The sequence below is a fragment of the Ictidomys tridecemlineatus genome, chromosome 4 (genome assembly GCF_052094955.1).
Source record: "Ictidomys tridecemlineatus isolate mIctTri1 chromosome 4, mIctTri1.hap1, whole genome shotgun sequence".
Taxonomy (NCBI): Eukaryota; Metazoa; Chordata; class Mammalia; order Rodentia; family Sciuridae; genus Ictidomys; species Ictidomys tridecemlineatus.
In genome coordinates, this window is record NC_135480.1 from 173,585,613 (window position 1) to 173,604,393 (window position 18,781).

Consider the following 18,781-nt stretch of genomic DNA (forward strand, 5'->3'; position numbering starts at 1 on the left):
GATAAATTTCTATTGTTTGATCCACCCAGTCTTTCCACCCAGTATTTTGTTATGGTGGCCTGAGCTGATTAAGAGATGTGGGTGGTAATTACTAAGGCTCTGAGTTTCTCTTTGGGGAGAGGTGAGGTTTTTTGGTTTTATAAGCAAAGATGAGTATGTTAGGTGATACTCTTAATTTTTTAAGTCTAGGGTTTGAGAAGAAGGGTGTATATTGATGTTGGACAGTTATAGGGTAAACTGTAGAAATATTTCTTTCTTTTTTTCTTCACTTCCCTCTAACTTAACCCTTTTCTGTGTTTGAGAAATTTCCTGTTATATTAGTCCTGATTACTGTTTGAGCTTGTTTGCATCATAGAATCCCCAAAGGTCACATACTAGTCTCCCTAGCCCTCTTTGCAGCTAGGACTCAGACACATGACCTAGGCTTTGCTAATCATAAGTTCCTTTCAAAAGCTGTGAATCAGAAGCTAGCAGTGATGTAAAGGGGCTGGGATGTCAGAGGACCCATTTTGGTGGTAGTAGAATAGTGGCAGAAATGATGTCCATTTTACAAGGGCAGTTACAGCTGTGATTCCAGAGGTGGCATCTGCCAGGCTTACCACCTAACATTTGTGGAGCTTGGAGCAACAGTACAAATGGAGGCCTGCCATCTAAATATTATTTATTTATTTATTTAGTGCTTCTTTGGTGCAAACTAAGCACACACTCTACCACTGAGCTACACCCCCAGCCCCTCATCTAAATATTTTTATTTTAAATATTTTTTTCTTAGTTGTAAATGGATACAATATCTTTATTTTATCTATCTATTTTTATGTGGTGCTGAGGATCAAACCCAGGGCCGAGCACATGCTAGGCAAGCGCTCTACTGCTGAGCCACAGCGCCAACCCCCAGACTTCCTCTTTGAGGCTCTGAAGAAGTTCACTTGCCTTCTACTGGAGAGGGCCAGAAGGCTAGATGCCCTCCAGGAGACATCTCTGTGTCTCAGTTCAAGTGCTGTAGTCCCATTTGGGGCTACCAGCTTCCCCCTCTTGTTTTTTTTTTTTTTTTTTAATTTCTCCAGCCCTTTCTAGCAAGCCAAGTCTTCCTAGCAAAACAGCTAGTCACTCCATCCCCCCAGTTCTCACTTTAGGTACTACTACTAGTCAGGTAGGCTTAGGCTGCAACTCCAGCTTTGCCACTTACTAGTTGTGTGAATCTGGAGCTCATTCTACCTCTGTGCTTTAATTTCTTTGTACATAAAATGATACTAATGATCCCCAACTCATAAGGTCATTTGAGAATGAAATGATACAGTGCAAATGAAGAACTCAGCTCAGAGACTGGCACATAGTTAACCCAAAGTAGTGGTTTTCTCTATTCCCCAAGGTTCTTTTTCAGACCTGGCTGTGCTGTACTGTCTCCATTTTTATTTAGGAGATGGGTCAGCCCAGAGGGGTGGCCTGAGTAGTAATAGTATTCTGAAAGAATAGTATTCTGAAAGAACCTCAGTTCTGACATTTTCCTAGCCCATTTCCATTTTCTCATCTGCAACATAAGAATGGCAGTAGTACTTACAGCAGTGCCCAGAACTTAGGAAGTGCTATTGAATTGGCTAGTACTACAGAGATATGTCCTTCCATGTGGACAAAGTCTCAGGGGCCATCTAGGAAGTTCTCTGACCAGAGAGATGCCTGCTTATTCCTTTGGAGGGGCTCTTGGAGGAAACTCCCCACTTTGAAGATCTGGTCCTTTCTGAGACTGTTATTTCCAAGATTTTCTGGCTGTTCCTGAATTTCCCGGAGGCTAGAAGAAGCGGATGACGCAGGGTGGGAGCTTGCCGAGAAGTTGAACATGAAATGATCAAAAACATGATCAAAACCGTATGGAGCTGGCTCTGACCAAATACTCAGCCATGCAACAGACAGCCCCAAGAGTCTTGAGAACTGGATGTGCTCCAGGCCTGTGTGGGCATAGTATGAAGGGGCCATGTTCAATTCTTTTTCTTACTAATCAAATGTGTATTGGGGCTTATTTTGTGACAACCACTGTACAGAGTAATATTAGCACTGAAGATGAACAAGATTCAATCTCTTCTCTGGTAGCTATCTCAACATTTAGGACAGTGGGTTTTTGTCCAAAAGGAAGCTCCCCAAGTAGGGATGTCAGGTACTCTTAGGGAGATATTAGCTGCAGGGACCACAAGCCTTTGGGGTAGGAGATATCATTCAGCTACAAGCCTTGAACTATAGTGAGTGCCATGTGCCCTAGAGTGGAAGGGATCTATTTAGAGGCAGGCAACAAAGCCTCTAAATTCTGCTTGGAGAGCTAGGAGTCCACATTGCCTGCCAGAGAGCTAGCATCCTAATCACTGTCAGAGGTAAGCATGTAAAACTTGTGATAATGAAGATGTAACTTTTATCAGCAAATGGTAGTGAAACAGGAAGCAGATGATGATTAGATGGCATCACAGTCCTGAGAGTGTTTAAGGAGGATGGGTCAAGATTGCTGGATTTAGGCACCTGACAGGGAGAAAAGTAGATAAGACCCAAGAGGGGTTGGTATGTTTGGAAGGTCGGAAATAGAGCCGGGGAGAAGGCTAGGATGGACTGTAATGATTGGAGAAGGGGTGGGGAAAGTTATGTGCCTGCTCATTGTGAGGTGCCCACCCTCCCAGATTTCCTCCAAATTCCTTATTTTCACAGGTTCCAGGATCAAGCAGAGACTGTTCAATTTAAGGCATTTCACTGGCTTTAGATTATTTTCTCTATTCCTGAGCCTCAGGGTTATGGTTTGGACCTTTAATGTTCTCTGAAAAGCTCATGTTTTGAAAGCATGATCCTTAACATAGCAAGTCCAGAGGAGACTTTTAGGCAATGATTAGGTCATGGAGTCTGTAACATCATCAGAGAATTAATCTATTTGATGAAATAATAATTTGAATGGACCACTGGGTAGTAACTGTAGGTAAGTGGGGCATGATTGGAGTAAGCAGGTCACTGGGGGTGTGCCCTTGGACTATATCTAGTCCCTGAGTCCTCCGTTGCTCTCTCTGTTTCCCAACAGCTTTACTCCATCACATCCTTCTGCCACGATGTTCTGCCTCATCTTAGGCCCAGAGCAATGGACTGAGATCTCTGAAACCATGAGCCCAAAATAAACTTTTGCTCCTCTAAGTTGTTCTTGTCAGGTATTTTGTTCACACCAATGAAAACCTGATAGCACACTCAGCTTCCCTTTTGTTCCCAGAAGGTGGCCCCTGGTAACCCAAGAAGTGGGGAAGTTTCTGGATATGCCTGACTTTGTGGGAGACTAATTATATGCTCAGGGCTTAGTATGAGATCCAAAGATTCAGGAGACAAGTGTTTGTTTGGAACAACTTTCAAAAATCAAGCTCCTTCCTGGCCATGCTGGTACATGCCTATAATCCTAGTGACTTGGGAGCCCAAGAGAGGAGGTTTACAAGTTTGGGGTCGGCCTGGGCAACTTAGTGAGACCCTCAGCAACTTAGTGAGACCCTGTCTCAAAATAAACTAAAAAAGGGTAGAATATAACTCAGTGGTAGAATAGTAGAATATAACTCAGTTCAATTCCCAGTACTGGAAAAAAAAAAAGAAAAGAAAAATCAACCTCCTCTTTGTCATCTGACAGATGGGAGAACTGAAGCCCATGGAGGGTTGAAGAAACTTGCCTAGTGTCACATAGTGACAGGGGCAGAGATTTGAGACATGGGCCTAGACATTGAACCTCCTAGTAGCAGTGCCATGGAGGTAGTGTCTAGGGACTTGGTACTGGTAGCAACTTCCTCAGAACTCCTACCTTATCTTCCCTCTCTGTTTTCATGTGAGCATCCAGAAGGAGGGTCTGCATCTGCTTTCGAGGTAGGCTGACTTCCTCTTTGTTTCAGTGGTACCTGAGAAGGATTTGAGGCAATGTGCCCCCCTTATATATGTGTTTATTCTCTGCCTGTGGGATGCAGGGTGCTCCATGGCTGGCTGGCTTGATGGAAGAGGATAGTTGGGTAGGTGTGTAGATGGAGATCTAATGGACGCAGAGACAGCTGGATGCATGGATGCATGAATGGATGAATAATTTTTCCTCGGCATCAGAGCCAAACTTTCCAGTCATAACAACTATTTTTGAAAGCTATTCCCATCCCTCCCACCCCTTGTGACTCTGAGATTTCGGTACCTGAAGTTTTTAACACCTGCCATGGGAGCAGAGAAGATGAAGATGCTGTCATACTTTCATCCCAGTGAATAGGGGCTGGCACAATCCCTTTGTTCTCCTTCCAAAGCCTGCCTAGACCTGGCTTTGTTTCTGGCTGAGTTGAATCTTGTATAATGATGACTTGTCTTTCCAAGTAAGAGTATTCAATTTGGCCTCCTAGCTGCCATTGGAACCTAGCATACCGACTTGTCATTCTTTTTTTTTTTTTTGGTCTGGGGATTGAACTCCACCACTGAGCCACATCCCCAGCCCTATTTTGTATTTTATGTAGAGACAAGATCTCGCTGAATTGCTTAGCACCTCACTTTTGCTGAGGCTGGCTTTGAACTTGCGGTTTGCCTGCCTCAGCCTCCTGAGTCACTGGGATTATAGTGCACCACCCATGCCAGGCAGACTTGTCATTCTTGACTGTTACAGGCCTTTAAAGGCTATACTCTGGAAATCAACAAGCTTCTCTGAGGGACTAGGGAAGCACAGGGAGTTTACTCCTCACAGACATCCCTATGGGATGCTCTAAGAGCCTCAGGGCTTTTGTTCTTCAGACCTGAGACTCTTTCCCTGAGACTCCCCTGGTCTCAGTGTTGCCTCTGAACCCTAGAACCCATGTGCACTACAGGGTAAGGGTGAAGCTGCCTGCTGGTTATCCTGAGCCTCTTTGGCTGCTGCTTCTTTTATCATGAGGGTTTTTCTCCCATCTCTGACCTATAGCTCCCAGATCTGTTTGTCAGTGCCCCTGAGAGGTATGGCCCCCCAGATTGCTCAGAATGGACAGGAACTTGTTAGACTGACTGAGTTAGAGAGGAGGGCTGGTCTAGAGGTCAGATTCTGTATGTACAGATGGAGCCTTCACACACAGCTTCTGAGTCTTTCATCATGTATTTATTATTCTCTAAACAAATATTTATTGAGTAACTACCTTGTGCCAGGTGGCACTTTGGAAACCAAACTAGACTTGATCCTTGCCCAGGAAGATGGACAAATATAGCAAATATTGGTCAGTGTGATGAATGCTATGGGAGAGAGGTTGTGAGGGAGTGAAGTTATAAAACCCTGCTTGGGGACAGGAAAGGCTTCTTGGAGAAAGAAACATATGGATCCAGATGGGAAGCTGGAGGACAGAGAAGAGAGAAGAATGTGCAAGAGGGAATGGTATGGGCAGACAGACACTTCCTCAGGCATTAGAGCTAAGCCCTCTGCCCTACTCCTTTCCTTCACTGATACCTGATCCCTGAGACACCTGGAGGCTTGGACACCTACCTTGGAGAGAAAACATGGGCAGGCCCAAGACACTTGGCTTGTCCAGGGACTGGCACAAGTTGAGAGTGGCTAAACATGAGTGTGATAGACAGGAGACATGAGATGGGGCCCTAATTGTGGGGGCTGATCCTGAGATCATCAGGGTGTTAGGTAAAGGTTTATGAAGAGATTGCTCAGAACTTAAGGTGGAAAATAGATCCTGACATTTCATCTCTTCCTTTCTTATTCCTGTCCTTTTAGATGAAGAGCAAACAGAAAGCAAACAAACAGATCAATGGGTGCTAAGTGGCTTTATTGAAAGCATTGCAGTCTGGGCATGAAGAGGCTGTGATCTTGCTACATTCACCCTTTCACTCACACACTCACACAAAGACACTGAAGGCCCTGCCTTGGTTGGGACAGGTGGGGTGCAGAGCAGCTGGAAGCCTGGTCTTCCCTTCTGGTCTTTGGTTCCCCAGGCCAGGGAGAGTCCTATCCCTTCAGTCAGACACAGGGCTCCCTCTGGTACTGTTATGGTCTAATTGCTGTGGCGCTTGCTCTGTGGGAAGAAGGATAGGCAGAGTCATGGGATGGACAGAATCTTGAACAGGGGTTTGGAGGTTGGAGGTAGGGCTGGGAGGACAGACTTGCCTTGGCAGAGGACTTATTCAATCTGCGGATGATACGGTCTACCCAGGGCTGGTCTGGGGGTGCACAGAGCTCGTGGCCTCTCAGTGTGGTGAACCTGGAGTCAGAGGTCAGAGAGAAAGGGGGGATCCCTGGAACCCAGATTCCTGGAAGGCTGTAGTGTGAGGGGCAGAGGCTGGGGACCATGTCTGGGAAACTTTCAAGGGCTACCTTGAAGGAGTTAAGTTTGATCAGAAAAAGAGGGATAGAAAGGTAGGGGTATCACTAGAAGCCAATGGGAGTATAGGACTAGACACCTTCCCAGCAACTTACACAACAGCAGGCACCCTGCAGCCATCCGTGAGGAGGAGGTAGCGAAAGGCTTTCACGATGTTCCTAGGGATGGGGCGCTGGGTCACAGACAGGCAGCAGTCTTCTGCATCATTGGCACCACCCAGAGCTGGGGCTGGGATAGGGGAAGAAGGTGTCAGGATATAGGGATGGTGAGGAAAGGAGGCCACAGTCTGAAGTGGGATTAAGGTCAGCTGTGTGCTGACATTCAGCCAGTGTGCACCAATATGGTTGCAAACTCTATTGTAATACTTCTGAACTGTTTGGTAAAGAACGACTACCCTGAGCCCCACAGATGCCTTCCTGCTACTCTGATCACCATAATCTCTCTTTCTCTCAGGTCTTCTCAACTTCTCCATGTTCCACAAATAAAAAATTAATGCTAGCTGTCTCTTTGACTGGAGATGGCCCATACTCCCCCTTGAACATGTCTCTATTTTCCTAAGTAAACCCTTGTCTGTGTTTCTGGAAAAAAAAAAAAAAAACAAAACATTAATGCTAGTCACAGTACTGGGGCAGAGAAGCTGGTGTTAAGGCTTATGAATTGGTAAATAGTTAAGCTATGTTGACACAGACCTATTGTCCCACATTTTTAGGCCAGCCTGTGCAACATAGTGAGATCCTGTCTCAGAACAAAACAAAACAAAAGCAAAAAGAAAAACAATAAAAAAGAAGAAGGAGGAGGAAGAAGAGAAGGAGGAGGAGGAGAAAAAGAGAATGTATCACTGAATATTTTGACTGTAAGCCTTGCCTCAGTGTCTCCATTTCTCCCTACCTTTAACAAATATATATGTTCCTTTTTTCTACCTGGGAAACAGAGGCACAGAAATAGACACTGCAAAGGAAGGAAGCCATAGGCCCCAGAATATGCCAAAAGCTGATCCATATTGGAATTTAAGGGTACGGAGGTGCCCACACTCACAGGCATACACACAGGGCACAGGGAACCCCTAGGTTCATTGAAACATGCAGACCCAAGAATTCCCCTGAATTTGGAGTATCCCTCATGACCATCAACAAGCAATTTGAGACCCAGATTTTGACCCCCAACTCACTGCCACCACCACCCTAGTCATCCCCTCAGCCTTACCTGGGGAGTTCCAGAGAACTAGTAGACTGAGAGCCAGTAGTGGGGCCACACGGGGTGCCATGGAGAGTGAACTGAGTCAGGCAGCAGCGACTGTGGAAGTCTGAGTGAGTCTCTGGGTGTGTGTATGCGTCTGTGAAGCTGAGGCTCCGGTAGGCTTGCAGGAGAGTGGTGGCAGTGCACAGGCGTCCTTGGGGTGTGAGGGGATCTAGAAGTGTGTGTGTGAGAGCCTGTGTGAGGCTGTGGCTGCTTCTTATTTATGGCCTAGAGCTTTCACTTTCTCTGTCCAAAATTCCCCTCTATGTCCCGTTCCGGGGATTCTCCTTTACCCCCCTCTTTCTGGCAAAACAGGGTCCTGCCCTCCCTCCTTCCCCCTTAGTGGCTTCCCCTCTCTTCTGCTTAGTTTGGCTTCAGCTCTGAGAACCTAAGCAGTCTACAGTCTGGCCAAGAAAAGGGGGAGCTATTTATTATCAGCTCCAGGGACAGTGTTTGCATTCTGATCTCCTTGTTGTAGGGGCAGACAGATCAAGATTAAGGGGATTATTCTATAAAATGGGCCCACTGTGCTGACTCCCCACATTCTTTCTTTTTCAACAAGCAATTCACCTGCAGCTCTGCCTCACCGAAGTGGCCAGGATATGTTACATGTCTTGGCAAACTACCTGTTATCTGCAGGAGACATGCAAGTCCAAAATCATGTTGATAAGAACAACACAATTTACCCTGAAAGTGGAGATTTTTGTGGCCCTTTTCACAGATCAGATCCCAGAACTCAGGGAGATAAGGATAATTGCTTCTAATCATAAAATCTGTAAGAACTTATGATTAGGAATCCAATCAGAACCAATCAGTGTGGGCCAAAGTGATGTAGAGTTATCGCAGGGGCGACTTCAAAATCTGATGTCATCCTGCTGTCAGTCGAAAGTCAAGAGGTGGATTTGGGTGGGATTCTCTGGACACTTCTCTGGGACCTCCAATAAAAACTGGAGTGCAGGAGAGGCAAGCAGTCCCTCTCTTCTCTGAAAGGTCCTACTCTCTCTCTTGAGAGTGTCTCCTTTCCTCTTTCCTATCCCTGTCACTCTGAGCGGCATGTCTGAAATCTTTCTGACTTGCAAGAATTGGAGTTTGAAGGAGAGGGATTTTCATGCTGCCTCAGTTTCCCAGAAGGCCCACTTAGGTGGTATTGTCACTGGGTGAACTATAGTCTGAGTTTTAAACCAGGACCCAGTGGCAAATCAGGAATTGCTTTTCAAAAAGAAAACAATTGTTAGCAGGAGAACTTTGGCCTTAACTTCCACTGTCTATGTTTTTGCTATAATTCTCCTATTTAGGGTTCCTACAGGATCTTTCTTTGCCACAAACAACTTAAAGTTCATTGGACTTACGTGTTGTTAGGCCCAAGCAGCAAAGCAACTTTCCCTGGAGCCTGTAGAGGCCTTTCTTGCTCTGAACTTCATTCAGAACTCTTGGATTTATGCAAAATATCAAGTAAATATTTTGAAGTAATACTTCTAATTAGGGTATATGTTGCTTCTAAAATCCAAACTGCCTTTTAACATTGTGCCTCTTTCTTCATGTGTAAAAATGTTCCAGGTCACTATTTTTCAGCTTACCTCTATCCCTAGAAGCTTAGAAATTTCACCACACTTTGAGAAACACTGACTAGGAGGAAGAATAGAATACAATTCACCTGTGAGAGAGATCCAGGACCTTCCACCTTCCACACAATCAAGGGGGTTCAGGTCTGGGGAGCTGACTTACTTTGTGGAACAGATAAATTATAAGTGAAGTTAGTCAATCCCCCAAAACCAAAGGCTGAATGTTTTCTCTGATATAAGGAGGCTGATTTAGGCTGGGGATGAGGCTCAAGCGGTAGCACGCTCGTCTGGCATGTGCTGGGCGCTGGGTTTGATCCTCAGCACCACATAAAAATAAAATAAAGATGTTGTGTCCACCAAAAACTAAAAAATAAATATTAAAAAAATTCTCTCTCTCTCTCTCTCTCTCTCTCAAAAAAAAAAAAATAAGGAGGCTGATTCATAGTGGGGTAGGGAGGGGGAACATGGGAGGAATAGACGAACTCTAGATAGGGCAGAAGGGTGGGAGGGGAAGGGAGGGGGTATGGGGTTAGAAATGATGGTGGAATGTGATGGACATTATTATCCAAAGTATATGAACGAAGCTGAGAATTTTGGACCTCCAACCTCCCCATCTCTAAAACTTCCTTGATGGCAGAATATCATTCCCACTTCCTCTGAAAACTATGAAGAATCCAGTATTCCCTACTAGAAAATGTTTTGAAAACTCCTTGGAAGTGGGTGTGCCTTTTTTCTTCAGGACCCACCAGACCACCCCTCATAGTTTCCAGGCCCATATGAAGGTTTGATCCTAATGGTACTATAGATGTGCTCCAAGTACAAGAGCTTCGTTCATCTCTGCCCTTATATCTCCAATCCTAAGTCTCAGAGTCCTTTTCCTTCACCACAGTGCCTCTATTTCAGCATAAGGGATGTGGTAGGCTTGTATGTTTGTCTGATGTTGCAACTCTACAATTCATACAATTGAATCTTGGATTTGATTTTCAGTCATGTCTGCCACATGACCACATAAAATAAATATTTATTTTTCTTCTTCTTCTTCTTATTTTTTTGAGTACCAGGGATTGAACTCAGGGGCACTCAATCACTGAGCCACATCCCCAGCCCTATTTTGTATTTTATTTAGTGACAAGGTCTCACTGAGTTGCTTAGCACCTCAATTGCTGAGGCTGATCCTTCTACTTGATATCACAGGCTTGTGCCACCACCCTGGCTTAAAATAAAATCATAAATTTATTTTATAAAATAAATTTCTTAAGACTTTAATAGACTTTTATAGAAGTTATCTGGATCTTTATTCCTGCCTTGAGTTAGAAGTTCATGATCTTGAACTTATCTTTTTTTTTTTTAATGTAATTTTGCTAGCACAATTAGAAACAGCAAACCCTCCAAAATATATGTAATCACCATTTGCAGTCATCATTTGTGGCCATAGCAATTAAATGACTCAGATACTTCTAACTCTTTTAGTATTCCATCCTATGTCTCACTGGTGATATTCTAAGTGATTTTGAGGCTTCTGCATTGCCCAGATTGCTTTGTCCTCTTTTCCCATGCAAGGAGATTATCCTTGTACTCATCAAATACTTGAGCAACTCAATTCTAGGATTCCATTTTGGCAATGTTTCCTGGGATCACTTCTGCAACCATTTTCTCTATCAGTCAGGATCCTGGCAGGAAATAAATGGCATATGTAAGGGTATGGGAAAAATCAAACACTTGTCCTACTGATTACTCAATACTTGGGATTCTCCCCTACCCAGCAAATCTTTGGCAGATGACTCTCCAGCAGACATCAGCTGGGTGTCCTCTAACTCAATTCAGTTCTGACACTATCTATCTGGAGACTGCATCAGATCTCAGAGGTTGAGGGTTCAGTCCCACAAGACTGGCACCTACTTCAGTTGCCAGTCACAAGAGCAGGTTGCAGCTTGTGCTTCTGACCAACCAGTTATGTATACGGGTTCCCAGGACTCCCTCTTTGGGTTTAATGTGCTAAAGTAGCTCACAGAACTCAGGGAAACACACTTTATTTTTTTTTTTTTAATTTTTTTGCGGGGACAGGAGGAGGGTATCAGGGATAGAACTCAGGGGCACTCAACCACTGATCCACACCCCCAGCTCTTTTTGTATTTTATTTAGAGACAGGGTCTCACTGAGTTGCTTAGTGCCTCATTTTTGCTGAGGCTGGCTTTGAATTCATAATCCTCCTGCCTCTATCTCTGAGTAGCTGGGATTACAGGCGCGTGTCACTGTGCCTGACACATTTACGGTTTGTTATAAAAGATATTATAAGGGATACTGATGAACAGGTAGATGAAAGAGAAGCATAGCATCAGATACGGGAGAAGGAAATTAGCTTCCACTCCTTTTTTGGCCCCCTCAGGAATGTTCACTTGTTCAGCTTTTCAGAAGACTCCAGAACTCAATCCTCTCTGGGGTTTTATGAAAACTTTAGTATATAAGCATAATTGGTTTCATCATTAGCTATTGATTTATTAATTCAACCTTGGAGGGGGGCCTCCCACCCCTCCCAGGCAGTATGGGGGGTAGGGCTGAAAGTTCCAATCTTTTTACCACAAGATTAACCAACACCCAGGTAACCAAATCCATCCTAAGGCTATCTAGGTATGCTAGTAGACAACCAGACATCTCATTAGCCTACCTAAGATACTCTTGTCATCAGTCATCTCATTAGTATACAAAAGACACTCTTATCACTCTGGGAATTTCAAGAATTTTAGAAGTTATTTGACCGGAAAGGAGCAGGAAGATCAAATATATACTGCACAATATCACACATTTTCAAAAAAGTTTTAACCAGAAAGATTTTATAAAAGGGCAGTTTAATAGGGCTGAGGTTGTGGCTCAGCGGTAGAGTGCTTGCCTCACACGGGCGAGGCCCTGGGTTCCATCCTCAGCACCACATAAAAATAAATAAATAAAACAAAGTATTGTGTCCAACAACAATTAAAAAAATAAATTAAAAAAAGCATCTGAGGGCTGGGGATGTGGCTCAAGCGGTAGCTCGATCACCTGGCATGTGTGCGCCCCGGGTTCGATCCTCAGCACCACATACAAACAAAGATGTTGTGTCCGCCAAAAACTATATATATATATATATATATATATATATATATATATATATATATATATTTTTTTTTTTTTTTTAAAAAAAGCATCTGAATCAAATTGGGGATTTTGAAAAAAAAAATGGCAGTTTAAGAAGCAAGGTCATGATTAAGGAAACATTGTGGGATGGCGAGGAACTGTGGTCTAGCAATGGCAGGAAGTCATTACCATATCAAAACCTAAAGGGGCAAAGGGAAGGAATACTATTCCAAAAGTTTTTGTTTGAGCTAGATCCATGAATGGGAGGCGGTATGAAAGGATCTGTAACTCTAGATCAGTAAGTCTCAAACTTTAGCATGCATTAAAGTCACCTGGAAGGTGTGTCTGTGTCCATCATAGTTTGTTGGACCCTCCTCTGGAGTCTCTGATTTAGTTAAGTCTCTCGGTAGGATCTGAGAGTTTCCATTTCAAACAAGATTCTATTGATATTGATGCTGCTGTCTTAAAACTACTGAGATCAGGACAAAGGACAGGTAGTTGATTACCAAAGAAAAGGAAATGGACAGATAGCACTTCTCAGGAATGTGTTGCTAACAGCCTCAGGGAGAGGGGAAGTGCTAACGGCACTTTCCAACACAAGCAATCATCCCCTGGAAGGCTCTTTTCTTGTCCTTTGGTCTCGTAGACATAAGAAAAAGGAAACCTGAAATCTATAAGACACCCCCAGCCTCCCCAGGCTGGCTCTAGACCCCCTTCTCTCCGGAGGAGTCTGTCTGTCTGTCTGTCTCTATATCTCTATTTCTCTCTGTGTGTTCTACCCCTTGAATAAAACTTGTTTTCTTGCCTCGGCTTTTCTTGGGTGTTTGATCTTCAACACTGGGGAACAAGGACCCAATGTTTCTTTGAGAACAATTGCCATGAACGAAATTATTCACTGCCAAGACACATACAAGATGAAGGATGTGGGGAATTAATATCCCAAGTTCTTTCTCCTTCCATCCACTGATCTGCTACTCCTTCCCATTGGCCAAACCCAAACAGAAACCAGAGGGTGGGGGATCCTGGATAATGCAATCTGTCAAGGTCAGCCTTCTAGGGAACACAGCAGGTCAGAGAAAAATAGAGAATGATTAGGGTTGGAGTAACCAGAATAAACAGAAACATTGTAGGCAGAAGAATGGATATATCAATGGAAAGATGAATGGATAGATGAGTTAATGGACAGATATCTGGGTGAAAGGATGAAATAATAATTATGGTTGTAAGAATAGAAAGTCTGGTGGTCCAGCTGGGTGTGGTGGCGCATGCCTGTAATCCCAGTGGCTCGAAAGACTGAGACCGGAGGATTGCAAGTTCAAAGCCAGCTTCAGCAATGGTGAAGTGCTAAGCAACTCAGTGAGACCCTGTCTCTAAATAAAATCCAAAATAGGGATGGGGATGTGGCTCAGTGGTTAAGTGCCCCTGAGTTCAACACCCAGTACAAAAAAAAAAAAAAGGTAAAAGAAGTCCAGTGGTCCATTTCCAGAATACAGTATTTAGCCTTAAATATAAAATAGGATATAAGAAAAACACAGGAGGAGAGAACAGAATGAAAAGTTACAAGCAGTTAACACAAGAGTGCACAGCCACTTGACAAACAGGAGGTAAGAGAAGGAAGCCCCTTGCCTCAGCCTGTCTAACCCAGATAAGCTGTGTAGCCACCAAGAGGCACTCATTCCCCCTCAAGAGGCCTTCCTGCCACAAGAGAGCAAAGGGAGGTGGGGGAAATTTAAGGTACATGTCTTTAAATAACTCAATAGGGGACAGGAAAACTTACACGATGTTGGGGAAGACTGTACACCCCATAGTATTCAGCCAATGAGAAACTGGCTGAGAGACCTTTGTACACTAAGGAATAAAATGAGGACTGTAACTTCTCTAGGTGTACCTGCTCACCCAGACACCTGATCTTGAAAGAGTGTCATTAAAAACCTTGCTTTCTCTATACTTTTTTTTTTCCTTTCAGTATAATCTTTGGATTTGGGCAGGTGAGCATGTTTCTCACAGTGGTTAATATTTAGTGAGTGCTTATGTTACTGGGCAGCACAGGATCCCACTCAGGGAGGAAGAGGCTAGACTCCATCACTCACTACTCCAGAAATATTCAGACTCAAATTAGAGGAAAATAGGCTTTATTCAAAGCCAGCTTTGAAGGAAGATGGAAAAAAACTTATTGTTTCAATTTTCCATTTCTGAAATTCCTGAAAATTAGCAGAACTTTAAAGGAGAAGAAGCAAAAGGCAGGAAACAGACATATGCAGATTTAATTAGCCAGTGCTCTGTCATGGGATATATGGGAGGGGCCTGGGGCAAGGGTTGCTAATCTATCCTGCCTCAAACTAGACAGGCCTGGGGAAGGGGCAATTTCCAGTCTCAGTTTTCTTGATGTTAGACCAAGGGAGTGTTGGGGAGACAGACCTTCAGCTTCTATTCTCACCATGAGGCAGTGGTTGTTAATTTCAGAGGGAGACCCCAAATTCAATCTGTTTCAGCTCCACCACTTACTAGTTGTGTGAGCCTTATATGTAAAACAGGAACAATAATATAAAGATAATAAATACTAATTCATAGTGTTTTGGGGAAAGTTAAGTAAATAGTGGTAAAATACTTGCTTGATACAGAGCCTAGCACATAGTAAGTGATCAGAAATACTGTTATTATAATTAATGGATGGAGAGTTGAGGATGCAGATCAGTGTAGAGCATGCATGAGGCCCTGGGTTCAATCCCATGTGCTGCAATATACTACTGCTGCTGCTGCTGCTGCTGCTACTACTACTACTAATGATAATAATGGATGAAAAGTAAGATATGTCAATAACTTGTGAAGGAAACATTCCTCTCTCTTCATACAAGAGTCTAGAGCTTGAGTGGGGATGGTTTAGCAAGTATCTCATATATTAATTCCTCTTTCGAAGTCTTTTCTTTTGGTCTTTCTCATAAGGATGAGAAATCTTATTCTCTCCCCTCGTTGATTCCTTGAAATTTGGGGATTTGTCTGATAATGAGCTGGCCAGTCCCTCTCCTTAGAAATCCCCTCTTGGTTCCCAGGATTGAGAGAGGGGAAAATGAAGGGGCTGTTCCAAGCCAGGCTCCCTCTAGCGGTTCTTTTGACCTAGGTGTTAGATATAGGGAAATGGTGAAAAGAGGAAGGGGCAGTGCTTATGGGGCCAGAAGGTGGAATCCCAGAGGCCTGAGATGTGGGATGGGGTTCCTGGGCCTCCTCCTAAGGAAATGTCCCTTTCAACGCCTCTTGTCTCAAGGGAGGGACTGGTTCCCAGATGGTGGCTAAACCGGCACTGAGCCATCCCAGGCTCTCACTGTTGTTCTGAGGGCACCAAGGAGCTTCCACCACTGGCCTCACCAGAAAAGAGAGGCACCAGTGAGGACTGGGGATAAACTTAGGCCCCCTGTAACTCTGATCTTCACTCTGAACCTCAGACCTATGGTTGATGATCAGTGCCACCAATTGTTACAATGTTGGGATCTTCTGGGAAATTGAGGCAGTGTGAAGACCTTTCCACCTTCAAACCCTGATTCCTGCAAATTGCAAGTGTTTACTAGAAGAGATGGAAAAGGGGAAAAGGGGACATTTTCAAGGGAGAAAATGGGTCTTCTCAGAGAGGAGAGGACTGCCGTGCAGTGCCTCTCTTGCATTTCAGTTTTATTGGGAATCTCAGAGAAGTGTCCAGAGAGTTCCATCCAAGTCCACCTTTTGATTTTTTAAAAAATATTTATTTATTTTTTAGGTGTAGATGGACACAACACAATGCCTTTTATTTTTATGTGGTGCTGAGGATCGAACCCAGGTCCCGCCAGTGCTAGGGGAGCGCTCTACCGCTGAGCCACAATCCCAGCCCCACACCACATTTTGATTTTTAACTGACATCAAGATTACATCAGACTTTCAGGTCACCACTGCCATGACCTTCCTCTTTCTTTCTTTCTTTTGAAAAAAGGAAAGAAAAAAGTATTATTGCTTTGCTAGCAAAGGGGACACAGGGGACTCTTGTCCCAAAGACTGTGATTCTCCCCATCAGGGCTGCCATGATCTTTTTAGATTATTTTGATCTATGATGACCGGTTCTATAAAATTCTTATAGATTTTATGATTAGGAGCAATTAGCCTTATCTCCCTGAGTTCTAGGATCTGGTCTGTGAAAAGTGTCACCAAATCTTTCAGGGTAACTTGTGTTCCTCTCTTATCAATGATTTTGGACCTGCATGTCTCCAGCAGATAATGGTAGTTTGCTGAGACATGTGACATGTCCTGGCCACTTCAGTGAAGCAGAGCTGCAGGTGAATTTCTTGTTGGAAAAGAAAGAATGTGGGGAGTCAGCACAGTGGGCCCATTTTAAAGAATTATTCCCTTAATCTGTGTTCCCACTACTTGATCTATCTGTCCTCTATCAATGTGCACAGTAGTATTCACTATTAAATGGACATTTTATATAAGAAACCAGACCTTGGAAGTTTCAGAAGACATGATAAAAGCATAGGAAGATGGTGCTGACGCCTACACATGTTATTTTCTGCCTCTTCCTCTGATCACACTTACCGTTTCATGGAGATTTCTCTACAGTTAACAGAGAGAAAAATTCATGGTCTTGATTTCCAGATGGGTCAAGGTATGCTGGCATCATGATAAACAGGCAGCTGCTTACAGCTCTATCCAGGGTGAATAAGCAAAGTTCTCTCAGTGGGCAGAATTTCAGGCAGTATATTTAGTGTACACTTTGTCTAGAAGAAGAGATGGCTTGAGGTCTGGAGCTATACTAACTCATTTGTGGTATTTGTCTATAACAACTACCCTGCCTTTCCCTCTGCAAATGATTCCTTCACTAAATTCTTTTACAATAAATCTTTTTGAGTATGCATGTTTCCTATCAAGTCCCTAAATGGCACAGTGGTATCATGTAAATCTGGCAGAGAAGTTTCAATTCAATTGCAACACCATCTATTTGGAGTGCTTGTTGAGAAAGATTCTGATAATCAGCAGAAAAGGGTGAAATAATGAAATAATAATAAATAACACATTTGAATCACATTCCCCCCAAAAATATGCATTGAGGGTCAGACAGTGGGATATAGCAGTCAAAAAACCAGATACACATATCTGCTCTTGCAGGATTTTTATTATAATGGAGACAGACAATTAATAAGCAAACAATAAAACTCCACGGTATGTCAGATTGTAATAAGTACTGTGGAGCAAAATGATGAAGGCAAGAAGGGTAGGGAGTAAGGGGAGGGTGTTATCTGAAATAAGGCAATCAGGGAAGCCTTGACTGATAACATGTGAGCAGAAAGCCCATCTGGAAAAGGCGGGCAGAAAGCCATACAGAGACCTGGGGAAGATGTAGAGAAAGCCACAGGTACAAAGGTCTTGAGGCAAGAGTGTGTTTGAGGAATAGCCAGGAGGCCAAAAGGGGAGAATGGTAAGACAAACAGATAATAACAGGGCCACACAGTTCAGGGCTTTGTCAGCCTTTGTAGGGTTTATATTTTACAGAGATGGGAGCCACTGGAGAGTTTGAATAGAGATGTGACATGCTCTGATTTATGTTTTAAAAGGCTCCCTCTAGCTGTTGAGTGTAGGATAGACCAAAGTGGTACACAAATGGAAACAGGGAGGTGGGGCTGGACGTTATTGCAATAATCCAAGGGGCAGATGATGGATGGTGCTTGGAGTTACTGAGAGGTGTTTGGTTCTGGAAACAAGGTAAATGGACTTTGCTGAGGGGAATGGAGTTTTGCATAGGTGTATAAGAGAAAGAAGAGGCAAGAATATTGTAAGGTTTTTGGCTTGAACAACTCAATAGATGGAATTATAATTACCAATGTGGATGATTGTGGAGGAATGGGTTTGTGGAGAGATCAGGAGCCTGGTTTTGACTTGTTAAGTTGTAGCTGTATATTGGACAGCTTGTGTCAGGAGTTCCGGGTTTCTGGCAGAAGATACAAATTTGGGAGCATATGAATGGTATTTAAAGCTGCAAGACAATGAGGTCTCCAAGAGAATGAGTGTAGATAGAAAAGGCTCAAGTTCCAAGTTCCAAGCCCTGCCCAACATTTACATATCAGGGAGGTAAAGAGAAATCAGGTAAAGAGAGGGCAATCAGGGCGTTCTGAAGGTACTTACTATAAAAAGGGAGAGGCTCCATTAAGAGGTTCCATTTAAGATACCAGCCATCTGTTTAGACTGTCCACTGGGGTTAGGGCTAAGTGGTCAGGAAAGTAGGTTTGATTCAGTTTCTACACAGAGCCTACAAGCTTCACCAAGTTCACCCTCTCCCCAGCCACCGTTGCCTTTGTGGGGCCCTGGTTCAGTGTGAACCCTGGGAAAGTCTTGCCCTTCCTCAGGGGAACTCATCCCTGCACAATTTAGCTAGTCTCATGCTTCTCAAAGGAAACTGCAGTCTATTCTGAACAAATCCTTGCCCCAGGGGTCAGAGAATAGAAATGGAGAAAGCCTTAGCCTTTGGGGTAGGGAAGAGGGCCCAGGGCCTGGGAAGTCAATCAAGTTCTGTGGATGCAGGGGTGAAGGGGAGTGAATGGTTGT

General features: G+C 43.8%; 1 protein-coding gene across 1 annotated transcript; it reads right to left on the reverse strand.

The window, feature by feature from the left end:
- Nucleotides 1–5,742: 5,742 nt before the first annotated feature.
- Ccl19 (C-C motif chemokine ligand 19) lies at nucleotides 5,743–7,809 on the reverse strand. Its single transcript, XM_005326343.5, has 4 exons — nucleotides 7,515–7,809; nucleotides 6,407–6,539; nucleotides 6,098–6,191; nucleotides 5,743–6,005 (listed from the first exon to the last, which is right to left on the reverse strand). Exons 1-4 carry the CDS (start codon nucleotides 7,573–7,575, stop codon nucleotides 5,985–5,987), a joined length of 309 nt encoding a protein of 102 aa, XP_005326400.1. The 5' UTR covers nucleotides 7,576–7,809; the 3' UTR covers nucleotides 5,743–5,984.
- Nucleotides 7,810–18,781: the final 10,972 nt, after the last annotated feature.

What these genes read in the sequence shown, in the direction of transcription:
- Ccl19 (XM_005326343.5), bottom strand. Translation starts at nt 7,575, where the DNA reads ATGGCACCCCGTGTGGCCCCACTACTGGCTCTCAGTCTACTAGTTCTC. An exon ending in AGTTCTCTGGAACTCCCCAG is followed by an intron (nt 6,540 to 7,514) that starts GTAAGGCTGAGG and finishes CCCCTATCCCAG; the next exon opens with CCCCAGCTCTGGGTGGTGCC. An exon ending in TGAATAAGTCCTCTGCCAAG is followed by an intron (nt 6,006 to 6,097) that starts GCAAGTCTGTCC and finishes TTCTTCCCACAG; the next exon opens with AGCAAGCGCCACAGCAATTA.